The following is a 21,111-nucleotide window of genomic DNA, read 5'->3' on the forward strand; positions in this document are numbered from 1 at the left end:
AAAGAGCAGTTTACCGAGTGTAATGGGATGATTAATCATCCATTCCGGAGATAATGATGGCAGAATCTGACCTCCTGAGCAAGATCACACTGGATCTTGTAGCACCCAGTCCACTTTGCGTTGATCGGATTAAGAATATGCTGGACGGAGTAGAGAGTACCTTTCTCCCTCGCTATATTGACGGACTGTTATTACCCGTGTTTACTCCGAATTAGATTATATGCCAGTAAAACTGTAATAGGTGTTTGGTTTCTGTGGGCTAATTTTTAGTCCCCATATTTTTATTCCATTTTAGTATATAAATTATCAAATATAAAAATTAAAATAGAGTTTTAATTTCTGTATTTGTCGTTCAGGAGACAAAAATAAAATAAAATAAAATAAAATAAAGAAATTAAAAATTAGTACATGGAAACCAAACACCTCCTAATTAAGTAATCTCACAATATTGACGGGCTGTTGTTCACCCCGTGTTTACGCCTATTTAGGGCTAGTTTAAATAGACTAGTTTGGAAACCTCATTTTTCAAGAATTTTCTATTTTTCAAGTAAAATTAGTTTATTTTTCTTTAGAAAAATATGAATCTCTTGAAAAATAGAGCTCCTAAACTAGCCGTCACTACAAGGCAAGCACATTTACGATTATAAGTAGTCTTGATCTTGATCGTAGCAAGGACATGATGGACAACTAAGGTGCCGTTTGGTTCACATATTAGTAACGTAATGGGTAATCGATAACGTTAAATCATGTTTGTTTAAGTTCAACTGTAACCGATAGCACACTACAAATGGATACCGTCTTATTCAAATTTGTTACCGTCGGTATTCGAGTGTGAATCGTTACCATTATCATTTACGTTACATTTCGCGAACCAAACGACACCTAAAACCGATCAAAGAGTCATCTACTGACAATACCTATTGAGGGGAAAACGTGGAGGTTATTAAAGTATCAGTAAGGACACTTTCATTAAATTTCATTGAAAGACGTAACAAACAATACAATGGAAAGAAGAGAGGATATAAAAGACATAGTAGATATATGTTTTGATGAGTGGTATGGTTTTTCACACTAAATTTCTAACTTAGAACGAGTTTCATTTAACATTCTTTATATGCATGGGTAACTCAAGCCTTATCTTTGTCCATATCCTCAACTGTCTTTATTTTATTATTTGTCATCTCATCAATATTATACACCATCAAGTTATGATACATAACAATGGATAGATCATTTTTTGTATCAAGCATATATGCATCCAAATTTACCTCAACAGACAACACGACTTCTTGCCGATATACTAACTCAAAATGAGTAATTTTAGTGGAACCATGTCTGGATATATGATCTATCTATAGAGCTTGTGATAAAACCTCATGAATCATCCCTGGGTTATCCTCAATATTATTTTTTGATGAGCTTTATAAAATTCTTATTACTAGACTCAACATAGACATTAGCTTAAGCATTGTACGAAGATAAAATGAGCAACTTGATTTAATATAATTCGGACATTTGAAATGTAAGGAATGCGAGAATAACTAAAATACATTTTAGAGTAGTTTGTTTTAACCGTATTTTTCTTGGAGAAGTCGTCCTTGTGCGAAGTGGTTGAAGAGGTAGAAGTCAGGGATGGATCCGGATACTTATTCGGGTGTCAATTTTTTGGTCTTCTTTCTTCGATTGTGAACAAATAACATATAGAATTTGCTATGTAAATTTATATTCTTATTTTTAGCATTGAGGCTATTAATCTTCACAAAAAATAAACATTAAATCTGTTCTATATCTTTTTAAATAATTGATATAAAATTCGGATGTCTATACGAATACGGATTCGGATGTTTTTTCACCTTTTTGTTGTAGAGAGAAAATAATGTACATAAAAAATATACAAAAATTTATTTAAATACTTCATAATATTCTTAATAACATTGCCAAAAATTAGCTTTAAATTCTATATATATATATATGTTAAAATATTAGATTTATGATATAAGTCGGATGTTTTAGAAACATCCCTCGTAGTAGACAATCTTCTTGATGTGATTCTTCTTTTTGCCCTCCTTTGTTCTTGAATCGACAGACTTCTCACCTTTAGGCCCGTAATCTATATCGTTTCCTTCTCGTTGTGGTCATTAGCCACCTTCCCTTCCCTTTAAGGAGCCGGACTCCAATACCAATTGATAGTGACAAAATGGGGGTGAATAGGTGATGCCCGAAAAACATAAATTAAACAAAAGACTTGATCCAAATTAGGTGTTAGTGCAAAATAAGATCAAGTCAGAGTGAGAAGGAGGATAGATCCTTCTACTTGATTGCTCTCACAAGATGTGGAATTAACTTGAGCAATATTCACAAGTGAAGAACATAGAGAGAAGAGAAAGTAAAATCGCAAAGATCAAATACAAGACACACGACAATTTCTGTCATGTGGTTTGGTCAAGCCTAAACGTTTGCCTACTTCACGTTGTGGTATTCCAACGGACAAGGGTTGCACTCAACCCCTCTCAAGTAATCCAATGATCAACTCGAGTGCCACGGTCTTCCTAATCTCAATATCAATCTCCTCGCAAGGATCTCCACAAGTTGGAGTCTCTTGCAGCCGTACACAAGATGAATGGGGGTTACAACTCTAAAGTAACAACAATAGAGAGAACAGGAACACAAACAATAGCACAAACCCAAGAACAACATCGAAAGAACACAAGTACAAGCGCGCTGCAGCAACACAACACTATCTCTCAGAAACGGGCGCTTAAATCGCTTCGATGTGGTTCTCAAATGCGTAGGAGTTATGTGTATGCTCTTAAGTGACTTGGTTGTCCTTGGAGGTCAAAATGGTGGTCCTTTTATAGCCCAAAGGCGGCTATAAGCCGTTGGAACTTCCTCCAAAAACCCGCTAAAAATGAGCTCTCGATGGGCACTAGACCAGAATGTTGGTCACTTGTTTTCAATTGCTATATAGAATAAAAAACAAGGTAACACAATGTTAGAAAGTAGAAGCCTTTGTCCTTGAAGTGATACCTCTTCGGGATAACTACTCAAGAAACGAAGGTAGGATGTAATCGAACGGAATACACAACAGTATGACAAAGAAAGATATTAGAACTCATCTCATGTGCCTTAGCATTTTATTTCTCTTCTCATATAAAACAAGTTTACAATCATACCTTCAGCTTCTTGATGCAAGATAGCACGAAGGTGTTTCAGAGGCTGAGCTATGCGAAGCTGTAGCACCTGGCTAAAGGTACTATATGCAGAGTACTGTCCATCTATTTATAGGGGACATGAACCAACCTTGTACGAATTTACAATAATGCCCATCTATTTTTATATAAGTCATTTACAAATGGTATCAAGGCAGTAGTTTACTTTTCTTTATTCTTGACTTCGCCAGTTCCAACCTTCGGTAGCCAGCTACTTCTTCCTTTCGGCTTGTGGATGAAGCTTAGCTTCGTACGCCTGTAAGGACATTCCTGAAATGCACTTGTTAATCACCAAAGCCTAATGTTAGACAAGTAATTTTCGGGATCCAAGTGATCTTCGGCAAAACCTTTCCTTGTACCCTTAAGGTAATAATGTGACATAACAAAACAAAGGACCTTCAGCAATATAGACCCCCAACAAAGATCTTTTATGGAAATGAACCGAACAAAAGCGATGCCAATTATATTGAAAAAAACATAAACCAGCACGTAATATAACAAAGCAATAACCATAATGACTTGAGTAGCGACAAATAAACAATCAAAACAATAGAACACAAATATTTTCGCTGCCATAACTTTATCAACATCTTTATGAGTTGTTATAAATTGTTTTTTGTTTGCCAAACATGTCTTTTAAAAACAACTCCATCCATAAATCATACTCTTATGCCTTGTTCGCTTCACCTTTAATCCATGTGGATTGAGTGGTATTGGGTCGGTTTAAATCTATAGCAAGTCAAAATACATCCTAATCCATTCTAATACACTCCAATCCACATGGAATTGGAATAACCGAACAAAGTCTTACGTGGAAATGGAGTGAAATAAAGATGAGAAAATAGTAGTCTTTCATAGCTGTACTTTATACTTGTGGGCCTTGGGTAAGATTCGATGATGAGTAAGGATGAAAGTGGATATCCGAATTGTTAGAATAAATTTAATAGTTTAGAATAAATATGTATAAAACTAGGTGAGTACCCGTGCGTTGCAACGGGAACATATAATATCATGATAACTTATATACAAAATGTGTCTTATATTGTTATAAGAAAATATTTCATAATCCATTTGTGATCCTAGCCATATATAAATTTTGTTATTTTAATTTAGTTGTTTCACTACTACATTGCAACCATCAGTATCATACAAACTTCGATATATGTCATGATTTGCATGGTCTCATCATTGGAGAGCACGTGCCACACCGGTAGAAGTTTTGTCGTACATCGTTAGTCATCAGGCACGCACCACCATACACACATGCTTAAACGAAAAATGCAAGTGTGTGTTTGCGAAGAGAATTAAAGGCATGCCGGCACAAAAGCTACCCTGACGATGGCGTGTGGTCATTGTTGTTGGTCCTCCTCTGCTCACCTTTGGCGCCGAGATGATGCCACAATCCTTGATATAGTAGTCGTCGAACGCGCGTGACATGATGAGTACCGATGACTCTTGGCTGAGCTGGCAAATGAAGTGCACCCCGGGCTCATCAGCGAGGTAGTACACCTGGCCGTTTGCACCACCGGATGTGCTACTCCTCTACATACATCTTGTTCGAGGACACTCACATAACAGCAACAATGGTCGTCATCCCAGCGCACAAGAATTCATGGCCGGTCAGTAGCGACTTATGTGGCAGATTGGGCTTCAGGTGGATGATGAGCTGGACGGCGTGATGGCGCTGTCGTCGGTTGCGGTGCCCAGAACAATCCGAGAGTCGTTGGCATTGGCGACGACCATGAGGTCCCCATGTTTGACGATGGACAGCGCGGGGCAGCCGCTCTGGACCGCGTCCAAGCGGCGGTGCATGGGCCACGTAGGACTGCTTCTAGAGGTCGAACTGGCAGTCGCCAAGTTTTTTCTCGTCATCGATGAGCGACGCCAACGCGAGCGCCTCGTGCTAGTGGTGTTTGTTCGGGGTTTCCAAGTAAGAACTTAGATTCATCTTTGGCATTGGTTTATGAAAATGACTTATAAGTTAGATCCATGGAAAAAATATTACGGAGAATAAATGTCACACATGCAAAAAAGGAATTTAAGTTAAAAACATTATTCAAACAAAAGAAATTGCATGCAAGGCTCTTTTTTAAATACTACTCTCTCAATCCAAAAATATAATTTAATAATCTCGGTGATATTTATCTACTACTACACATTGTGCAAGGGTAGCAGGTGGGCTTCGGGAGAGATGTAGTATATGTTTTTACTATAATAGATGTAGACATAAATACACATGTGGTGTAGTGGTAGCTATGAGCACATTTACTTGAGGGGTCATGGGTTCGAATTCCGTTGGGGTTGGGAATGGGAATGAGCTTTGTGGGAGGGAAGTCGGAAAGGCAGAACAGGGAATGGTGAGAATGGACTATGCGGGGAGGGGGAATCGGCCTACCCCTTACTGCCTTAATAAGTAGTAGAGATATGATGCTAATATTTTCTTATGTTATCGAGCTCATTATTACAAATAAGAATAAACATTATGCATAAATTGTTTTATACATTATTTGCTCCCTACAATAAAAAATATAAAAATTATCTATATATAAATTGTATGTGAATTTTATATCTATCATTTGATAAGCTATATGATAAATTTGAGGTTTACCTTTTATAAATATTTACAAGCTGAATGCTAAAAACAGAATACAAATTTGCATAGAAAATCCTATATTCTATTTATTCACAATAAAAAAAACAACCAAAAAATTGGTATCTGAATAAGCCTCTGTTTTCACCCCTATCGACGAGAACATATTTTAAGACAATTTAGAGTAACTCCAACAGTTATGTATAATTATACTACCTAAATCCTAGATTTAGCAAGTCCTCAAATAATAAAGGAAACAAAAAAGTCATCTCCTCCAATAGTTCTCTATATATTACTTTCTAAAAACGTTGAAATTTAATATGTCACCAGTTTAAGTGGGAGACAGATTCAACTTGGTGAGCCGTGTTGGCCTTTTGATTTACTGCCGCAATTGTTTATTCGTTTATTTTTGACATGTGCACGTGTGGCTATTGCATTGGCAATTGTTTAATCTCTAGTTGACCTACTGCAATTGTACGTCGTCGGCGTCCGACGTATGGTCTTTATTAATATATCTTTATTACTACAAAGTAGAAAAATACACCAAAATATAAAAAATTACCGTTAGGTTTTGTGTAGGGAGTTGGTAAATGGTTGATAAATGTAGGGAGAAAATGAGGTTAGATGAGAAGTAGCTAAATTTAGAAAATTCATTTAGAGAGTTGTTGAAGAGGAGTTTTTAGTTTAGCTACCTAAATTATTGATTTAGAGAGTCTTTTAGAAAACTATTGGAGTTGCTCTTATATGCATATTTATTTTGTTAAATAGGTCCCTAAAATAATTTTAGTTTTATTAATAAATTTTCTCATGAAATAACCGAAAACAACTTCACTAATAAATTTGAGCTTACTTGTCTTCTACTACTCTCCTGTCGCATATATTTTCCTCTTCTTAATCCAACTTTATAGGTGGGACAACTTCCTTTTCTTGATCGAACTTGCTGGCAACCTTTCCCTGCTCTCGGCCTTGGCACCCTTCCCTTCCCTTGCTCCTGGAACTCTCGATGACAAAGGAATTAGAGGAGATTGAGGGGAGAGAAAATTCTTTACTATTTAAAATTAAATAGAAAGATATTTCCTCCCACTCAATTCTCTCTAATTTCTTTGTCACCAAACCAACCCTAAATACTCTCTTGTTGCCCGTTGGGTGCAAGGCATTTCCATATGAGTTACCATGTGGTTAAGAATTTTGGGGTATTAAAAGACGCTACATAAAACACTCAATTGAGCATTTGCACCCTTGTTTTATCATTAACAAATAACATTTCCTAGACTCATGTACTAGAGACCAAAGAGTGCTTGTAGCAAAGTTAAGTCCCTCAAGAGTCAAGACTAAAGTGGTTCATATATGTATTTCTTTAGTCAAGTCTGATTTACCATCACAAACACAAACCTCCTCCCTCTGGAACTCGACCAGTTAAAATACATGTTCATTTTTAAAAGTAGACAACATACCCTCTAACCATTTTGAAGAGAATTTATTTGATGATTTTGCTAATATATTGTAAAATTTATTTTGTAAACTTTTTAGATGACCACGAATGTTGATATGATCCTTAAAAAGTTATATAGATTTCAACACTATCTTGATAAGTTGTTTTAAATCGTTTAGAAGTACAAATATTTATGTTAGGTTTTAATTATAAATTCAAATTTCAAATGCCTTCAAATGGAACATACTTTATACCAAATTTACCGTGTTGAAGAGATCAAAATTACACCTTGATTTATTTATTATTATTTAGAAACTTAAATGTTCAATAAAAGATGGTATAGTTAAAAAAACACAAAAAATGGAGGCTCACGTACCATGTTAACCAAAACAATCATCAAAACCATCTTGAACTAGGTTAATTTATCTTGTTCTAAAAGTTAAGGAGACAATATGTTCTTCACTATTCACGTTCGGAAGTATTTTAAACTTAAACAACGAGTTAGTAGGGATAAATTGGACTTTATTTTATTTTAGGGCTAGTTTGAGAACCTCATTTTTCTAAGGAATTTCCATTTTTTAATAAAAATTAGTTCATTTTTTCTTTTAGTAAAATAGAAATCTCTTATGAAAGTAGAGTTCCTAAACTAGCCCTTGTAACCAGCATGACATGGTGCCAAGGAATATATAAGAAAGTGCTAGGATACAAGAGTCTTGTAAAAGCAAAGTGCTAGGGTCAGAAGAGTCTTGTAACAAGGAATATAGCCGGGCCCTCACCTCCGACAAAAAGACGCCCCGTTAAACGACCGGCGCGGCGGCGCCTGCTTTTTCCCTCCGCCGTCCCGCGCGACGGCGACGCGACTGCGTGTCCAACCGCAACACTCCATTGTTCCGTGCCCCCACTGCAGCCGCGGCCGCCGCCCGCCGGCCCGCCGCAGCCTTCCGCGCCTGCGCCCGGTAGCCTACGCGCTGATCCCTTCACCGCTAAGTCACCTCTCTCCCGCAATATTTAACCGCCAAAAAAAAACTCTCCACTCCTGCACTTCACATCCACGCCACAGCCAGGCAGCCAGCCAGCCAAAGTTGCCAGACCCCAAGCTAAAAGCAGCCGCCATTATTTGCGTTGCACCACCAAAAGCAGCTGCTGCTTTGCTGCTGAATAGCTCCGGCGCCGGCGACGCGGCCGGATGGGTGCCGAACGCTCTCGGCGCTGGAAGCTCCTGCCCTTCCGGTCGCTGTCCCTGCCACCGCCGGCAGCATCCAAGCCCAAGAACAGGCCACAGGACGTCACTGTCCCTCCGCCCCGGACGACGAAGGAGAAGGGACAGGAGGAGGTGCCGGCGGACTTCCTGTGCTGCCCCATCCTTGGCACACCGTTGGCGGACCCGGTCATCCTGCCGTCGGGGCGGACGTACGAGCGCGCGTGCGTCCTGGCCTGCGCGGAGCTCGGCCTGTCCCTCGGTCCTGACGGAGTGGTGGCGGGCAACAGGGACCCACCGGGCGGTGGCGTTGCCGCCGCTATACCCAACGACGCGCTCCGGGCGGCCGTCCGGACATGGTGCGCGCTCGCTGATCGCGCGGCGCCCGTGGCGCCTTCGGGCGAGGAGGCGAAGGTGGCCGTGCTGCGCGCGGTGGCGGCACCAGGGACACAGCCTCCGGCTAGGTCGTCGTCGAATCTGTCGTGCTCGTCGGAGGGGGCTCCGGCGCCAGCAAGGTCGGCGTCGAACCTGTCGTGCTCGTCGGAGGGAGCTTCTGCTGCATCAACGTCGTCCTCGTCGTCGGGTAGGTCGTCGAGGGATATGGCGCCGGTCGAGGTGAAGGTGGTGCGCGGGAAGGAGGCGGCAAAGGAGGAAGAAGTCGAACACGTGCGTGTTGCTGACGCAGAGGAGGAGGTCGTGGCGAAGGCGGTGGAGGCCGGGGACGAGACGGCAGTGGAGGCGGCGATGGCCGCACTGCGGCGGGCGACGCGGGAGGGCGCGGCGAGGCGGCGCGCGCTGTGCGGTCCGCGGCTGCTCGCGTCGCTCAGACGCGTGCTGCTGTCCTCGCGCCACACCGCGTCGGCGCGCGCGGACGCCGCCGCGGCGCTGGCGAACCTCTCGCTGGAGCCGGAGAACAGGGTGCCCGTCGTGCGCGCGGGTGCGGTTCCCGCGCTCATCGAGGTGCTCGCGTCCGCCGCCTCGCCGGCCGAGGCACGCGAGCACGCGGCGGGAGCGCTCTTCGGCCTCGCCCTCCACGAGGGCAACCGCGCGGCAATCGGCGTGCTCGGCGCCGTGCCGCCGCTCCTCGCGGCGCTCGCGGACCGCGACCGCGCCCCGCGCGCGCGCCTCGACGCCGGGATGGCGCTGTACCATCTCTCCTTCGCCGCCGTGAACCAGTCCAAGCTCGCGCGTGCCCCGGGCGCGTCCAGGACTCTGCTCTCCGTCGCGTGCGACGCCGCCGAGCCGGCGCTCGTCCGCAGGCTAGCCCTCATGGTGCTCTGCAACGTGGCCGCGTGCGCGGAGGGTAGCGCCGCCCTGATGGATGCGGGCGCCGTGGCGACGGCGTCCGCCATCTTATCCGAAGGAGCGTGCAACACCGAGCTGCAGGAATGTTGCGTGGAGGCGTTGTACGCCATGAGCAGGGGGAGCCCGCGGTTCCGGGGGCTCGCCAGAGCGGCAGGCGCGGACCGTCCACTCATGCTCATCGCCGAGCAGGCGAACGCGGGCATTGACAAGGAGGTGGTTCAGACGGTGCTGCGCACGATGGGCCGCGACAACAGCGACGACGACCACACGTCAGGCTGCAGGAACGACGAGAGCAACTACAGCGGCAGCAGTTTGCCTCACCGCCGGCGCGTGGCAAGCTGGAGCGCTCCGCCTGCCGCGACACCACCAAGTTCTCATCAATGGCGATCCGTGTGCATTGATTAATTAGGTCCATCTGGTGGATTACGTTGGGACAAGCTTTTTCTCATCGGGTTGAAATCTTGCCGTGCTTTCTTCTTGGCCTGTCATTTTGAGTGAATGCTGCAGTGAACTGGTGAAGAATCTGGAAGACAGTTATGCAGTTGAATCCAGTACGGTTGTGTGCGTTTGTACTCTGAACTGTGCTGTTACTTTTTGTTCCTGTCAAGTTAGCCAAACTGTATATAGGTTCGTTGCTTCTTGCTTGCAAGATGTTCCATGATTTGTTTTCGTCGTCGTCAATTGCATAGTAACTTTTTGCAAATGAAGGAGCAATGTGTTTGCTAATTGCAAACGAAGTTACAAATGTTCCGCATGTTTCTAGTTTCTTCATGGTGGATTTGATGATAAACTTCCATCACTCACATCGTTAATTATAATGACTAGCATCAGGGTTAGAGGGGACGGCTTATATTTGCAACCAACCAAGGAGACCTAGCAATGTGCCCTCTTCGGTTAAAGAATGAAGCGCCTGATGGTGCCGAGTGCCGACAAGTTTGTGGCGAGCTTTCTTGTCGGTGTTTCAGACTCGGGGGACCCTCAACCGGACCGACTAGTGAATTTTGTGCCGCGTGCCCCTGTCCAGATGGGTTGATGCAAGATGGAACACAAGTGGAGGGAGAAGGCTTAAGTTATCTTGCACCGGGGGTGCTTGCAGTAGGGGTTACAAGCTGAGCGAGAGAAGGAACGGGCCCTAGGCCTCTTGGGGGGTCTAGCGTCGCGGAGTGGAGCTCGACATTTGGGTGAGTCCGTCTCCGTTGCTCTTGCTGCCCGTGTTCTTCCCCTCTCCCTCCTTTTTCGGAAGGCCCTGGACATCCCCTTTTATAGATACAAGGAGATAGTCCAGCTGTACAATAGGGGTGTAGCTATGTGCTAACGTGGCCGATGGAGAAGTGCTTAAGTCCTGTAGAAGCGCAGCTGGCGGTGCGGCATGGATCCTGCTCACGTTTCCTTGCTTCCGTAGAGAGCTTGTGGATTGTTGACGTCATGGACGCATGCGGGGAACCATCATTACTTGTGGATGGAGTAATCTAGATGTGACTCCGGTCTTGTTCCTTCGTAGCCTGAGGCGGCTAGCTAGAGGTAGGGTAATGGTGTATCCCCTGTAGCGTAGTCGGTCCTTGGTGGCTGGCACAGTTGCCGGAGCGGGGCAACAGTGCTGTTTTCCTGTCAGAACGGTCAGTGAAGGGGCGAAGTGACTGCGGTCACTTCGACCTTGCCGACTGAGGCGCGCGTGTCAGGATAAGGTGTCAGGCGATCCCCGCATTAAATGCGCGTGCGATACGGTCGGTTGGTAAGGCGATTTGGCCGAGGTCGCTGCACGACAAACTTTGCCCGAGCTTGGCTTCGGGCGAGCCGAGGGTGCGCCCACCGCCTGTGGAGGCCCTCGGGCGAGGCGTGAATCCGTCCGGGACTACTGTCCCTGCCTGAGGCCGGGCTCGGGCGAGGTGAGATCGCGTCCCTTGGCAGATGAGGCCTTGAATTGAACCGTACTTATCAGTCTTTACGGTTTGTTCTGAAGACGTTTTCCAGCCGTGCTTGGGAGCGTTGGAGGTACCCCTAATTACGGTACCCGACAGTAGCCCTCGAGCCTCGAAGGAAGTGTAGGCACTCGTTTGGAGGTTCTGCCAGATTTTTTGCAAGGGGCCCAGCCTTTCTCGGTTATATTTTGTTCCGATGGGTGCACGCGAGCGCACCCGTCGGGTGTAGCCCCCGAGGCCTCAGAGGAGTGGTTTGACTCCTCCGAGGTCTTAATTCTTTTTGTGATGCCTCGGTCGGCCTTGTTGTTTCCTCATGTGGCCTGGCCGTAGCCCGGGTGCATGGTCAGGCTCCGAGTTTTTAAGCTGTTTTGTCGACATGGTCGACAATTTGGCCGTAGCCTGGTACAAGAGCAGCCCCCGAGCCTCTGCACGGAGCGAGAGGATGATCAAGGACCGTCTCGACTTTTATTGTACGCCCCTTCATCGCCTTTCCGCAAGGAGGAAGGGGGGAAAGCGCCATGTTACCCTCGGAGGGCATCGGACACGGTGTTTCCAGTGAGTTGCTATCGGGTGATCCGAGTGGACGCCCGAGCCCAGTTCGATAAGGGTCGGCTAGTGGCCCAGAGGCGCGCTCCAAAAGTACCTGCAGGTGATTTGCTGGACCCGGACCCATTTGATAGGGTCCGAGGGCTCGGTGCCTCCCTCCGGTGGGATTCCATTACAAGACCGTTCCTGCTGGTCTCGGATATGTCCTAGGGTACCTCGGGAGCGCAGCCCGAGCCTCGGCCATGTAACGGATGTACACAGGGTCATCCCTGACTCTGCGTGCTATGGGGCGGCTGTCGAACCCTTCCGAGGGGCCAGCCTTCGAACCCCTGATCAGTAAAGGGCTCGGAGCCCAAGTGCTTTGGGGCGGTTGCCGAACCCCGCAGGGCGCAACCTTCGAACCCCTGATCAGTAGGAGGGCTCGGGGCCCGTTTCCTTCGCTGAGAAGGATCCTTTTCCGGAATATCCCCTTTCCCGATCCCTGTGGCAAGAGAGAAAGAGAGGAAAAGGAAAATGATATGGATTTAAATAATGCGGCGCACCTTTTTTGACGTGGTCATCATGATGGAGGTGAAACGGCGCCCGCTTCGCCTGCCAGGGGTGTCGCTTGCCCTACCAGGGAGTTAATGTGACGGGACGGGCGATTCGCGGGGCATCTGTTGCGCGTGCGTGAGTCGTTCGAGGAACGGAACACGGGTGCATCATCTTTATGCCGTGGGAAAGGGCTCCCCTGCCGCTTCAGGAGAGGATGGGAGCCTGTAGGTGATTGGACCGCCGCTTCCACACGTCTGTTGCTGCAATTACTGCCAATCCGCCTCTTGTCATATCAACTGTCGCGCCTATCCCCGCGGCTGACTGACCCGTGATCGTCGCACTTAATGGGCACTGTTGGGTCACGCGTGGGGCTGCCTTGAGTCACTGCACGAGTTCTGTAGTCCCGAGAAGACGCGGCATTGGTGCGAATGGCGGTGCGATTTCTTTGCACGCGGAAACCGGCGCGTCGGTCACACGACATGTGGGCCCAGGCCTCCATGCTGGGCCGCTAGTTGCGACGAAGCTGGAAGGGCGTACAACCGTGGTGCGGTTGCATGCTTCTAGCGCGGCGGCCCGCCCTCTCGACCGCTGGATTTGGCGAGAATGAGGGAGCGCTTACCCGCGGGGCGGTTGCATGCCTTGTGTGCAGGGGTTCGCCATCTTCGCGTTGCGGGTCAGTTTGTATGACATGTGGGACCTAGCCCTCGTGTCGCAGGGCGAGAATCCTGGAGCACGTCGGGGGAGACTTCGCCCGCGACGTTTCAGGGCGTAAGTGGGGAGATCTGCCTATAAAAAGGGACCGATCTCCCGGGCACTAACCATGCCTTGCTCCTCTCGTCTTCATCGTGCCCCTCTGTCTTTCGGGCCTCCAGATGAGGTGTGCCAGTGTCTTCTGGCGACCTCACCGCCGGAGAGCTTGCGCCCGTGACAATGCCGGTGGTCTTGCATTCTTCTAGCTGCTGTTGGAGGAGCACGACCTCGTGGGGGTTGGCGCTCGCTAGTCATCACTCGGCTTCAAGGATTTTCATCATGCAGCCCGGCTGCAATCCCCCGCCGGCGGTCACCCAGGATGATGACTGCCAGCCTTGCGGTGGGGAAGGGCGAGCCGGGCTGTGGCCTCCCTGCCGCCCTCAGCTTCAAGGATGTTCATCATCCGTGCTGGGGAGGAGGGTGCGCCGAGTTGGGTCCCGCCTTCGCGTGGGCAGCGGCCTGCTCCTTCCCTCAGTGATCGGGGGAGAAGGGCGTTCGCCGTCTGTGGCACCGTCAGCTGCCGCGTGTCTGGCTCCCCGGCCTGGGCGGCTCTGGCGCTGCTTCCGGTGCCGCCTCCTACCGCTGGGGTGGAGCGTGGCTGCCCGTCCGCCGCACGGGTGTCGGTCGCACAACACGTCGTACGCCGTGAGGGCGGTGTCCGTGTTCTAGGACAGTATCGTCCTTGCTCCTATGGCGAGGACGGGAGTGAGGACCTGCCGATGCGCTTTGGGGCGGCCGCCATTTGACGGTGCTGAGGTGGTGGCTGCCATAGGTGAGGCTTCCCACCGCCGAGGTGGTTGCCTCTGCCGACGAGACCGTGAGTGTTACCTGCGGGCGGACCTCTGGCTCTTTGGCTCTAATGGCTTGTCCTCGCCCCTCGTGTGGGGGATGGGGACGAGGGCCCTTTCACAGTAGCGTTTGCCCTGAGGCAATCGCTGCTGCTGTCTAGCCACCCGAGGCGGAGGTCGTTGTCGCTGCTGGTGCAGTGGTCACCGGCGAGCCGCTTGAAGCTCGTTATCTTGTAGCCCCTCCGGTGTGGAGGTAGTTCATTCCTGCAGGAATGGAGCTGGGTCCCGTTTGTAAGGGAATGTAAGAGCAAAATGTAATTGCTCCCAGTACTGAGATATCTGCTGTAGGTCGGGAAAGCCGCCGAGGGTGCTGCCGACATCTACGTAGCATAGTTATCCCAAGTACGTGCGTTTGTTTTCTGTGGTTGCCGAGGCCTGAACATTTGGGTATTTGTGTGTAAAGCCATGTTTCTTTCCTCTTATTTCGAGCATTAAGACTTGTTCGTCGGTAGCAGAATCACTTATCCAAGCGTGAGTTACCTTTCGCGGAAGGTGACGAGTAAGGTATCCGTATCCTGGAGGCGTAGAAGTCCCTTGGCTCGGTCGGCCTTATCGTTCAAGGTCTCTCTTGTCGTTTTTAGGATTCCGCCATCGATGCAGTCAAAAGGCACGAAAGACGTTTTGGTAGAAAAACTTTTCCGAGGAAAGTTTCGGCGCAGAGGGGGTTCCCCCTTTCTAGACCCCGAGGCGACCGCTCGGGCCGGGACCCTTGCGGAGGGCCTGGCCGTGGCCGTCGGGTCTGCTTGGTCCGCCCAAGCTAAGGCCTCGCCACAGCGTGCTTGGGCCAAAGGTACGTTTTGCCCGCTTTGTGACTTTGTTTCTGTCTCCATTATTCACCTCGTGTCTGAAGAACATTGTCTGGCTGTCTGCAGGGTTCGAGACAGCTCTTAACGAGTCCGTTAAGAACTGCAAGGCGCTTGCCCAGGCGGCTGAGCAGAAGGAGGCCGATCGCGTGGCCATGTCCGAGGCTATCTCGGCCTTTTGTTGGGCCTTTGGCCTCGACGACGTCCCCTCGGGTAGCTCCCCCCAGAGTCACCTGTGGGCCTTGGGCGGCCATGTGCGCAGCAAACTCTGCGGGGCGCTGCACCATGGCGTTAGGCGGGCCTTCGTCGTCCTCGCCTCCCACTACGACGTGGATCTGGAGCGGGTCAGCGAGGGGCACTACTTACCCGACGAGGAGGAGGCTGCCTTAGCCGAGGTCCAAAGGCTCGACGCAGCTGTCGAGGGCCCAAGTGCGGTGCTGGCTTCCTCCTTCGAGGTGGAGGTCCTTCCACCCGTGTCGCCGTCTGAGGCCGGGCCAGATTTTGCCGAGGGTGGAAACGACGCCGAGGGTGCTGCTCCTCCCCCTGCCGATGTCTGGGCCTGTAGGAACAATTTGTTTTAAGTATGCGTATGTTTCTTGCGGCCGCTGAGGCCTAAACATTTTCAATGTTGGATTATAAGGCTGCGTTTCCTTTCCTCTCGTTTCGAGCATTAGGACTTGTTCGGTAGCAAAGTCACTTATCCGAGCATGAGCTACCCTTCGTGGAAGGTGACGAGTGGGGTATCCGTATCCCGAAGGCGTAGGAGTCCCTCGGCTCGGTCGGCCTTGCCGTTCAAGGTCTCTCTCGCTCGTTTTAAGGATTATGTTATCAATATAGTCGAAATGGTATGAAAGTCGCTATCTACTCGAGCGTTAGGACTTGTTCGGTAGCAAAATCACTTATCCGAGCGTGAGCCGCCTTTCGTGGAAGGTGACGAGTGAGGTATCCGTATCCCGGAGGCATGGGAGTCCCTCGGCTCAGTCGGCCTTGCCGTTCAAGGTCTCAGTCGCTCGTTTTTGGGATTCCGCTATCGACATAGTCGAAAGGCACGAAAGACGTTTTGGTAGAAAACTTTTCCGAGGAAAATTTTGACGCAGAGGGGGTTCCCCCTTCTAGCCCCCGAGGGTGGGTAAGTTTTTGCTGAAGCAAGGCCGATCCTCCCTTGACAGCTAGACTTTTTATTTGTACATGCAAAGGGACCAAGGTACATAAACGACTTGAAACATTTTAAGGGTAAAAGCGACGTAGCTGTTTGATGTTCCAAGCGTTGCTGTAGACCTCGCCTTGATCGTTGGCCAGCTTGTATGTCCCGAGCTTCAAAATCTTGGCGATGATGAACGACCCTTCCCAGGGAGGAGTAAGCTTGTGGCGCCCTCGGGCGTCTTGTCATAGCCGAAGCACCAGATCTCCCACCTAGAAACCTCGGGGCCGAATCCTTTGGGCGTGGTAGCGTCGCAGGGACTGCTGATACCGCGCTGAGTGTAGCAAGGCTACGTCCCGAGCCTCTTCTAGCTGGTCCAATGAATCTTCTCGGCTGGCCTGGTTGCTTTGGTCGTCGTAAGCCTTTGTCCTCGGGGAACCGTATTCCAAGTCCGTGGTAAGATGGCCTCAGCCCCCATAGACTAGGAAAAACAGCGAGAAGCCCATGGTCCGGCTCGGCGTCGTCCTCAGACTCCAAACCACCGAGGGTAGCTCTTTTATCCACCGCTTGCCAAACTTGTTGAGGTCGTTGTAGATCCTTGGTTTTAACCCCTGCAAAATCATGTCATTGGCGCGCTCCACTTGCCCATTTGTCATTGGGTGGGCTATGGGCCCAGTACACACGGATGCGGTGGTCTTTGCAGAAATCTAGGAACTTTTTCCCAGTGAACTGCGTGCCGTTGTCAGTGATGATTGAGTTTGGGATCCCAAAGCGGTGGATAATATTCGTAAAGAACGCCACCGCCTGCTCGGACCTGATGCTGGTTAAGGGTCGGACTTTGATCCACTTGGAGAATTTATCGATGGCGACCAGCAGGTGCGTGAAGCCCCCGGGTGCCTTCTGCAAGGGACCAATGAGGTCCAGACCCCACATAGCAAAAGGCCAAGTGATATGTATCGTCTGGTGAGCCTGAGTGGGCAGGTGCGTCTGTCTTGCGTAGAATTGACACCCTCGACAGGAGCGTATAATCCTAATGGCGTCAGCCACTGCGGTCGGCCAGCAAAAACCTTGTCAGAAGGCGTTTCCCACGAGGGTCCGAGGCGCCGCATGGTGACCGCAAGCCTCCGAGTGTATTTCTTGCAACAGCTCCTGTCCTTGGGCGACGGATATGCATCGTTGGAGAATGCCTGAGGGGCTGCGGTGGTACAACTCCTTTTCATCACCTAGCAAAACGAACGACTTGGCGCGCCGAGCCAGTCGTCGAGCTTCGGCCTTGTCGAGGGGCAACTCTCCTCGGAGGAGATATTCCAGGTACATTGAAAGGGAATTAGGCTTACACCTAGTTCCTATATAATTTTGGTGGTTGAATTGCCCAACACAAATCTTTGGACTAACTAGTTTGTTCTAGTGTATAAGTTATACAGGTGCCAAGGTTCACACATAGTCAATAAAAAGACCAAGTGTTGGGTTCAACAAAAGGGCAAAGAGGCAACCGAAGGCCCCTCTGGTCTGGCGCACCGGACTGTCCGGTGTGCCACCGGACAGTGTCCGGTGCACCAGGGGGACTCAGGCTCCAACTCGTCACCTTAGGGAAAATCCAGAGCCGGCGCGCTATAATTCACCGGACTGTCCGGTGTACACCGGACAGTGTCCGGTGCTCCAACGGGTCGCGGTTCCGGAACTCGCCAGCCTCGGGAATTCCAGAAGGCTGCTCCGCTATAATTCACCGGACATGTCCGGTGTGCACCGGACTGTCCGGTGCATCCACGGAGCAACGGCTACTTCGGCGCCAACGGCTACCTGCGTTACATTTAATGCGCGCGCAGCGCGCGCAGAAGTCAGAGTCGCCCATACTGGCGCACCGGACAGTGAACAGTACTTGTCCGGTGCGCCACCGGACATCGAGGCGGGCCCAGAAGTCAGAACTCCAACGGTCAGATTCCAACGGCACTGATGACGTGGCTGGGGCACCGGACATGTCCGGTGTGCACCGGACTGTCCGGTGCGCCATCGAACAGACAGCCCAGCCAACGGTCAAGTTTGGTGGTTGGGGCTATAAATACCCCAACCACCCCACCATTCATGGTATCCAAGTTTTTCAGCTTCCAACCACTATACAAGAGCTAGCATTCATTGAAAAGCACACCAAAAGAGATCAAATCCTCTCCCAACTCCACACAAAGCTTTAGTGACTAGAGAGAGTGATTTGTAGTGTTCATTTGAGCTCTTGCGCTTGGATCGCTTCTTTTCTTTGGCATTCTTTCTTGTGATCAAACACTCACTTGTAATTGAGGCAAGAGACACCAATTGTGTGGTGGTCCTTGCGGGAAGTTTGATTCCCAAGTGATTTGAGAAGAGAAACTCACTCGGTCCGAGGGACCGTTTGAGAGAGGGAAGGGTTGAAAGAGACCCGACCTTTGTGGCCTCCTCAACGGGGAGTAGGTTTGAGAGAACCGAACCTCGGTAAAATAAATCCGCGTGTCTTACTTTATTATTCGCTTGCGATTTGTTTTGCGCCCTCTCTCGCGGACTCTATTATATTTCTAACGCTAACCCGACTTATAGTTGTGATTATTTTGAGAATTTCAGTTTCGCCCTATTCACCCCCCCTCTAGGCGACTTTCAATTGGTATCAGAGCCCGGTCCTTCATTAGAGCCTAACCGCTCGAAGTGATGTCGGGAGATCACGCCAATAAGGAGATGGAGACCGGCGAAAAGCCCACTACAAGCCACGGGAGCACTTCATCGGAAGAGTCCCGCACCAAGAGGAAGGAGAAGAAGAAGAGCTCCTCCAACAAAGGGAAGGAGAAGAAAACTTCTTCTCACCACAAAGAGAAGAAGGAGAAATCTTCTTCTCACAAGCCACATCGGAGTGGGGACAAGCACAAGAGGATGAGGAAAGTGGTCTATTACGAGACCGACACTTCATCAACATCTACCTCCGGCTCCAACGCGGCATCCGTCACTTCTAAGCGCCAAGAGCGCAAGAAGTTTAGTAAGATCCCCCTACGTTACCCTCGCATTTCTAAACATACACCTTTACTTTCCGTCCCATTAGGCAAACCACCAACTTTTGATGGTGAAGATTACGCTAGGTGGAGTGATTTAATGCGATTTCATCTAACCTCACTCCACAAAAGTATATGGGATGTTGTTGAGTTTGGTGCACAGGTACCGTCCATAGGGGATGAAAACTATGATGAGGATGAGGTGGTCCAAATCGAGCACTTCAACTCTCAAGCAACAACAATACTCCTCGCCTCTTTAAGTAGAGAGGAGTATAACAAAGTTCAAGGGTTGAAGAGCGCCAAGGAGGTTTGGGATGTGCTCAAAACCGCGCACGAGGGAGATGAGCTCACAAAGATCACCAAGCGGGAAACGATCGAGGGGGAGCTCGGTCGGTTCCGGCTTCGCAAAGGGGAAGAGCCACAACACATGTACAACCGGCTCAAGACCTTGGTGAACCAAGTGCGCAACCTCGGAAGCAAGAAGTGGGACGACCACGAAATGGTTAAGGTTATTCTAAAATCTCTCATTTTCCTTAACCCCACTCAAGTTCAATTAATTCGTGGTAATCCTAGATATACTAAAATGACCCCCGAGGAAGTTATCAGGAATTTTGTAAGTTTTGAGTGCATGATCGAAGGCTCGAGGAAGATCAACGAGCTTGATGATCCCTCCACATCCGAAGCTCAACCCGTCGCACTCAAGGCGACGGAGGAAAAGAAGGAGGAATCTACACCAAGTCGACAACCAATAGACACCTCCAAGCTCGACAATGAGGAAATGGCGCTCGTCATCAAGAGCTTCCGCCAAATCCTCAAGCAAAGGAGAGGGAAAGACTACAAGTCGCGCTCCAAGAAGGTTTGCTACGAATGTGGTAAGCCCGGTCACTTTATAGCTAAATGTCCATTATCAAGTGATAGTGATAGGGGCGACGATAAGAAGGGAAGAAGAAAGGAGAAGAAGAGGTACTATAAGAAGAAGGGTGGCGATGCCCATGTTTGTCGGGAGTGGGACTCCGACGAAAGCTCTAGCGACTCCTCCGATGACGAGGACGCCGCCAACATCGCCGTCACCAAAGGACTTCTCTTCCCCAACGTCGGCCACAAGTGCCTCATGGCAAAGGACGGCAAAAGGAAGAAGGTAAAATCAAGATCCTCCACTAAATATGAAACCTCTAGTGATGAGGATGATGCTAGCAATGAGGAGGATAACTTGCGCATTCTTTTTGCCAACCTTAACATGGAACAAAAGGAAAAACTAAATGAGCTAATTAGTGCCATCCATGAAAAGGATGACCTCTTGGACTCCCAAGAGGACTTCTTAATCAAGGAAAATAAAAAGCATGTTAAGGTTAAAAATGCTTATGCTCTTGAGGTAGAAAAATGTGAGAAATTATCTAGTGAGCTAAGTACTTGCCATGACACTATTACCAACCTTAGAAATGAAAATGCTAGTTTATATGCTAAGGTTGATTCTCATGTTTGTGATATTTCAATCCCCAATCTTAGAAACAATGATGATGATTTACTTGCTAAGATTGAAGAATTGAATGTATCTCTTGCTAGCCTTAGATTAGAGAATGAAAACTTGATTGCTAAGGCTAAAGATTTTGATATTTGCAAAGTTACAATTTCTGATCTTAGAGATAAAAATGATATACTACGTGCTAAGATTGTTGAACTTAATTCTTGCAAACCCTCTACATCTACCATTGAGCATGTCACTATTTGTACTAGATGTAGAGATATTGATGTTGATGCTATTCATGATCACATGATTTTAATTAAACAACAAAATGATCATATAGCAAAATTAGATGCTAAAATTGCC

General features: G+C 48.5%; 1 protein-coding gene across 1 annotated transcript; it reads left to right on the forward strand.

Moving 5' to 3' along the window:
* The first annotated feature begins 8,233 nt into the window (after positions 1 to 8,233).
* Positions 8,234 to 10,344, forward strand: LOC100382963 (uncharacterized). The gene has a single exon (NM_001175647.2). It carries the CDS (start codon positions 8,418 to 8,420, stop codon positions 10,137 to 10,139), a length of 1,722 nt encoding a protein of 573 aa, NP_001169118.2. The 5' UTR covers positions 8,234 to 8,417; the 3' UTR covers positions 10,140 to 10,344.
* Positions 10,345 to 21,111: the final 10,767 nt, after the last annotated feature.

Source organism: Zea mays, chromosome 1, assembly GCF_902167145.1.
Source record: "Zea mays cultivar B73 chromosome 1, Zm-B73-REFERENCE-NAM-5.0, whole genome shotgun sequence".
Lineage (NCBI taxonomy): Eukaryota > Viridiplantae > Streptophyta > Magnoliopsida > Poales > Poaceae > Zea > Zea mays.

Coding starts and splice junctions, on each gene's coding strand:
- LOC100382963 (NM_001175647.2), top strand. CDS start 8,418: ATGGGTGCCGAACGCTCTCGGCGCTGGAAGCTCCTGCCCTTCCGGTCG.